This window comes from Camelina sativa, chromosome 2 (genome assembly GCF_000633955.1).
Source record: "Camelina sativa cultivar DH55 chromosome 2, Cs, whole genome shotgun sequence".
Taxonomy (NCBI): domain Eukaryota; kingdom Viridiplantae; phylum Streptophyta; class Magnoliopsida; order Brassicales; family Brassicaceae; genus Camelina; species Camelina sativa.
The window spans coordinates 14,952,155-14,959,505 of record NC_025686.1 but is presented as its reverse complement, the minus strand read 5'-3'; the positions used below and the strand labels follow the sequence as shown (position 1 = coordinate 14,959,505).

Genomic DNA, 7,351 nt, shown 5'->3' with positions numbered 1-7,351 from the left:
ACTTGGAATCTCTATCAGACACAATACTAGCAGGCACACCGTGCAATCTGACTATCTCCCTCACGTACTTCTTGGCCAAAACCACTGCTCCATCAGTTTTCTTGATGGCCAGAAAATGCGCAGACTTAGTCAAACGGTCCACAATGACCCAAATAGCATCAAACGTCCTCGACACAGGCAAACCTACCACGAAGTCCATCGTGATCAATTCCCACTTCCACTCTGGAATAGGCAAACTCTGCAATAAACCACCAGGAACCTGATGCTCTGCCTTCACCAACTGACAAGTATCACACTTCGCCACCCAGTCGGCCACGTCCTTCTTCATCCCGACCCAGTGATAATACCGCTTGAGGTCACGGTACATCTTGGTCGCCCCTGGATGAATAGAGAACTTGCTCGAATGAGCCTCTCTCAGTATCTCCTGCCTCAAATCCTCACCCTTGGGCACACAGATCCGACCATGCACAAGGATAGTACCATTAGCAGAAACCTGATACTCTGCACCCGCAGCCTTAGAGGCATTCATCAGCCCCTCATCGCTCTCCTGAGCTAACCTCACTCTGCTCAACAAATCCGCTCTATCAGCTGCCTCCAAACCCAGAGGTTCCTGTGAGATAGCACACAAACTCAATGCACTAATCTCACCTATCAATGCCTCCATATCCTGCTCCTGAGCCGAAGCCACCCTCTTCCGACTCAAGGCATCTGCAACCAAATTAGCTTTACCAGGATGGTAAGCTATATCCAGATCATAATCCGCTACCAACTCCATCCAACGCCTCTGCCTCAAATTCAGCTCAGGCTGAGTAAAAATGTACTTCAGACTCTTGTGATCTGTAAATACCTGCACCTTCCCACCATACAGATAGGATCTCCAAATCTTAAGAGCAAAGATCACTGCTGCCATCTCCAAATCATGAGTAGGGTAATTAGCTTCATGCTTCCGCAACTGCCGCGAAGCATAGGCTATAACCTTCCCCTGCTGCATAAGTACACAACCCAACCCCACTCTAGAAGCGTCTGTATACACAACATAAGGCTCGTCCTGCTCAGGCAATGCTAACACCGGCGTGGTAGTCAACATCTGCTTGAGACTTGCAAAACTTGCCTCACACTCTGGTGACCACACAAACGGGACATCCTTCCCTGTAAGCTTAGTCATCGGCTGAGCCATACTCGCAAAACCCCGAACAAACCTCCTGTAGTAACCTGCTAACCCCAGGAAACTCCGAATCTCAGTGGCACTCTGCGGCCTCGGCCACTCCCTGATGGACTGAATCTTCTCTGGATCCACTGAAACTCCCTCAGCTGAAACAATATGACCCAAGAACCCCATCTCACGCTGCCAGAAACTGCACTTGCTCAGCTTAGCAAACAACCTCTGCTCCCTCAGCTTCTCCAACACTGCTCTCAGATGTACTGCATGCTCCTCAGGACTCTTAGAATATACCAGGATGTCGTCGATGAAAATGATGACTGACACGTCCAGAAACTCCTGGAACACGCTGTTCATCAATCTCATAAACGCAGCTGGCGCGTTTGTCAACCCAAACGGCATCACCACAAACTCATAGTGCCCATATCTCGTCCTGAAGGCTGTCTTCCTCACATCTGCCTCATGAATAGGGATCTGATGATAACCTGAAGCCAAGTCGATCTTGGAGAACCAAGTAGCACCCCTCAACTGATCCAACAACTCATCAATCCTCGGGAGAGGGTACTTGTTCTTCACAGTAACTCGGTTCAAACCCCGGTAGTCAATACACAACCGAAAACTCCCATCCTTCTTCTTAACAAACAACACCGGAGCTCCCCACGGTGAACAACTAGGACGGATAAAACCCTTGCCCAACAAATCCTCCAGCTGCTTCTTCAGCTCTGCCATCTCTGCTGGAGCCATCCTGTAAGGAGCCTTGGATAACGGCATCGTCCCCGGTTCCAGCTCAATGGTAAAAGGATCCGACCGAGATGGTGGTAATCCCTGCAATGACTGGAACACATCCTCAAAGTCCTCCACAACCGGAATACCGCTAACCGTAGACTTCCCCACTGACTCTGGCATAGATATAGTAACCAGATAGGCCTCACGGCCCTTCTCGATCATCTTCCCTGCCTGAACGGCTGAGATCACGAGACTCCCCGAAGTCGGTCTAATACCCTGAAAAACTAACTTCCCTCCTGGACGCTCAAACTCCACTCTACCCCGGTAGCAATCCAAATGCACCTTGTACCGATGCAACCAATCCATACCCAGAATAACATCATATAACTCCACTGGACTGATAAGCAAATCCGCTGGCCACGACTCTCCTGCGATCTGAATATCAACTCCTCCAGCTCGTCCAATAACCCTCAGAAACTTGCCTCCAGCAACTCTGACAACTCCTGAACGCTCTCCAGAATCCCCTCTGATCCCCGCACTCACGGCACACTCCGGAGTAATGAAGCTATGAGAAGCTCCAGAATCAAACATAACATGGGACTTAAACCCGCCCACCAACAAGGTCCCTACACAAACCTCATGTGTTGAGAACCTAACACTTGACCACAAACAAAAACAAATATAATCTGAACTATTGAATTGACTAAGTTCGAATCTCAGAAGTTATACCTGTGATCGCTCCTGCACTAGTGCCACCGGGCTCCTGGGTCGAGTACACCTGAGTCGTCGGCTCAATCCAACCCACCGGCTGCACACCGTGCTGCACACCCTGCTGCACCCCTGGCTGAGCTCCAGCCTGCAACACTGCTACTGCCCTCTGCTGCAACTTGGGACAACGAGGCTTGATATGCCCCGTCTCTCTGCAGTAGTAACACACTCGAGTATCGGTCCGCGGCTCCGTCACCGCCCGCTGCTCTGTCACTGCCCGCTGCTCACCTCTCTGTGGACAGCTAGTCACCTTGTGGTCCCTACTACCACACCCAAAGCATCTCGCACCCCCGTGCCTCGACCTCTGCATAGCATCAAACTTCCGCTTCTGCCCTTGCGCAGGCTTGCCGCCCTTGCTAGGAACAGAAGACGGCTGAGACTGCTGAGACTGCTGTGGCTGCACTGAAGAACCGACCACAACCACCTGTGACCTCAAATCATCCTCTATCCCAGCTGCAACCTCAACCAACTCCGCTCTCGTAGCATAACTCCTCACTCTACACCGAGTCCTCAAATCATCCCGCAGAGCCAACAAAAACCTCCGCACCTGAGCCGCCTCTGGCTCCCATGCCCTGCCTGCATACCCTACAAGCCGACTGAACTCTGCATCCAGCTCCCGCACTGTACGGTTCCCCTGAGTCAGACCCAAGAACCGTGCCTCCATACGATCAAGTGCCTCCTGAGGAAAATACTTGGAGTTAAACTCCCCCACAAAATCTCCCCAAGACATACCCCTCTGCACCCTCCGTGCTGTCACCGACCTCCACCACACACGAGCATCTCCTGACAAGTAAAACACTGCCAGATCCACCCTGTACCGGTCGGGACACCTAAGCGAAAGGAAAATATCCTCCATCCGCTCTCTCCACTCATCCGCTACACTCGGATCGGTACTTCCTGAGAAATACCCTGCTCCCACATGCCGCAGCTGCTCCATCATCCGCACATACTGAGCATCCACTACCTCGGCCCCCGGCTGCACACCTGCCTGCAAACCCGCTGCAGGCTGCACCACTGGAACCTGTCCACCACCCACTGGCGGCACTACTGGATCCTGCCCACCAACCACTGGCGGCACAACTGCTGGAAGTCGCTGCAAAGCCTGAGCTACCTGAGCTAGCAAGTCCATCAAGACATCCTCCCTGCCCGGACCACCTCCTGCTGCAACCCCCACACCCGGGGCAACACCGTGACCAACACCGTCACCCAAACCAGCCTGGTCTCCAGACACAATAGGATCAGCCTGTGACTCCGCTACCTCCTCACTGGCCATGCTCTGGGTCACACTCTCACTGGCCACAGGAACCTGACCTCGTCCCCGACCACGACCACGACCACGACCCCGACCCCGACCACGACCACGACCACGCCCGCGACCAGCAGCAACCTCACCTCTAACCATCTGTATCATCCAAGAACAGAAGGCTAAGCAAACAATATAACTCATACACAAAAATACAACTTACCGTGGAATCACAAAACAAGCTCGAAGAGGATGTTCTAGGACTTCATGCCACACACAATTGCCATTCACACAATCAACTACAGCATGGAATCCTAAACATCAACAGCAAAAGCACAATGAACCCTAGACCTAGAACCGTAAGGGCTCTGATACCAAAATGAAACAACCCTTCCCGTTTTTTTTTTTAATACCTTAATTTACTAGTGATCCCATACCCACTAACATCCTAACATCAATCAATAACTGCGGATAACCAAATAAAACAAATTCCATTAAACCAAGAGAATTCCAACAATCCAACCAATAACCAATACATAAATCAAATAAAGAATTAACCAACAACTAACATCCTACAACGTTCCATTGACTTAATCTAGCAACCTAACAACAGCTAGACCACAATCAATCAAGCCTCTAGAACATCCTCCTCCTCATCGCCTTTGATTCCACGATCACACTTTTTCTTTACCTGCACACCACAAACAACAATTGAGATGCGTAAGTATTATCACAAATACTTAGTGAGGCCATCCTCCCATCTACTAGGTTATACACACAAGCATATGAGAACCTCAAGTTTAAGCAAAACAAACAACACACAACAATACATCAAACCAGGAAAAACAAGTCTCGGATAAGACTGGTATCGACCGATGCCCAACGGTGTCGATCGATGCTTCAAGATCAAGTGCCGACCGATGCTCCTCAAACGGTACCCATCGATGCTACTCAACAATGGTGCCGACCGATGCTCCTCAAAAGTGGTATCGATCGATGCCTCCTCTACAGTCACGATCTGCGCGAAACTCAGCGACGAACTCCGACTCCAATCAACCCAAAATCGACTCCAATCATGTCTAATCATCTCGGAATTCACTAGAAATCACACAAACAACGAACCCAAACAACAGAACAACACAAACAGCAAAGAAAACACTCAAACAAGAGAGATCTCATGCTTAGATCAACCATGGTCAAGCACTCACCTTTTCTCAAGAAGATTCTGACCAGCAAGAACGAATTCCTTCACTCCTAGCAAGCTTCTAGCTCCTTCCCAGCCTTAGATCTCTCAGGAACAGCAAGAAATCTCACCAAAACTCTCTCACAACTCAAGAACACTTCCTTTCTCTCTTCTCCACTCAAAAACGGCGAAACAACAAAAATAACACGACCCTAGGTCGTTTCCTTTCTCTAAAACTCGATTTTTAGGGATTCAATTGAACCAAACCGAACCAATTCGGCAATTAAATCAAACCGGTCGAACCCAGAAATTAGTGGTATGGATCGATGCCACAGGGGTGTCGATCGATGCTACTCCCAAAATCACAAAATCTGGTTCGCGGATGTTACAATATGAGATGAGACGGGTTCTAGAAACACATAAACAGATATACTATCTTTCTCTTATTATTTTTAATGTACTTAAATCTAATCATCTTCTTTTCAAACCAAACTGAAAATAAATTGGCATGTTAACATTTTTAACATTCATAATTACAAATGTAACTCGGCATAATCCAAACCTAATTACAAACTTAATTCTTTTAAAATTAACCCCGCACGTATGTGCGGGTCCAATCCCTAGTAGCTATTTAAATTATTATAAAGCTTAAAACAATTTTCATGAAATTAATACAAATATACCCGCGCATAACGCAGGTTAATAACCTAATTATATATAATAATTAGACATATCAAATTTACAATTGGTACGAATATGAAATATATTTTATCATTTAGTAAAATAATTATTGAAAATGAAATGCAAAATTTTAAATCATTTTGTTTTATAGAATTGAAAAAATTGGATATATTTACATGGTATGATGGAGAATCATATAAATTAATCGAATCATATTTTCATATTTTATACCATTGAAGTCATCTCTATCTCTATCAATATGGATATATTTACACGGTATGATGGAGAATCATATAATTTAATCGATTCATATTTTCATATTTTATACCATTGACTTAGCAGTATAAAAATTTTGATCGATATAACTTTTGTAATGTGTAGGTTATATCTTATTATATATTGATGTCAAAGTTACTCATTAACAAGATCGTGACACGTGTCAAATATATTGATTAGATGTTGACACGTGTTAAAAAATTTCTTTTTTTATAAATGTAGTAGAACAACGAATTATATTTACCGAATTTTACATGTTTATATTTTTAAAAATTTATGTTTCTAAATCAGAAAGGAAAACTAACAAACCAATATATTTTCTATTGTATGCTAATTATTTTATATGTGTGTTCTCAATAAAATTTGACATGTGTAAGCAAAAACTTAATTTATTAAGCATGTATATTAATGTAACACCTGTGAACCAGAATCCCGGTTTGGGATGTGCATCGATCGATGCAGTTGGAGCATCGGTCGATGCTGGCTCAATTCTCTGCGTTTTGACTTAAGTCAAACACTGCGTTTTGGGCAAAAGAGAAAAGAAAATCCTTAGGGTTGTTCCTTTTGTCTCATTAGACGTGTGTGGCCGTTTTTGAGATAAAAGAGAAGGGAGAAAGAGTTCTTGAAAGTTCTTGGTGATTTCTGGAGATTTGAGGCGTTTCTTGGTGAGATCTGTAGCTGTGATCGTTGTAGGAGCTTCCTAGAGGCTTGTTCTTGTTTGTTTGAGGTTCAGATTCTTCTATGGCAAAGGTAAGTGCATGACCATGGCTTATCTAAGCTAGAGGACTCTTTAATCTGTGTGTTGTGTGATGTTAGACTTGTTAGATCGTGGCTATGGACGTTAGAAAGCTCTCTTGTGGCTTGGGATCGAGTTTTGTGGTTGTAGGAACGAAGATCCGGCGAGAAGCTTCGGGGAAATCACAGTGCTCGACGTTGCGTTGATCGATGCATATCTTGCATCGGTCGATGCAAGTGCGAGGACGGCGCGTAAAAATCTAGGGTTTTCGTGTTACGTCGAGCATGCGTCGGTCGATGCAGACTGGGTATCGGTTGATGCAAGTTACACTTGCATCGGTCGATGCTTCCCCATTGGCATTGGTCGATGCATGTGTGGCGTCGGTCGATGCTAAGTGCTGGTTTGTTATTTGCCGTTTGTTGATTGCTGTGTGATGGTTATTGATACTCTATTGCTTGTGTGTATAGCCCAGTAGATGGGAGGATTGCCTTACTGAGTGTTTATAAAATACTCATGCATTGCAATATGTGTTTGTGGTGCAGGTAAAGGCAAAGTGTGATCGTGGAATCAAGGCAATGA

The 7,351-nt window shown here is 45.9% G+C and overlaps 1 protein-coding gene across 1 annotated transcript in view; it reads right to left on the bottom strand.

The window, feature by feature from the left end:
• Positions 1-1,765, bottom strand: part of LOC109126776 (RNA-directed DNA polymerase homolog) — a gene marked incomplete at its 5' end in the record, with an annotated part of 13,915 nt that extends 12,150 nt beyond the window's left edge. Inside the window, one exon of the mRNA XM_019230564.1 lies at positions 1,362-1,765. Within this exon, the coding sequence (XP_019086109.1) occupies positions 1,362-1,765 (404 nt within the window). The remainder of the gene's footprint in view (positions 1-1,361) is intronic.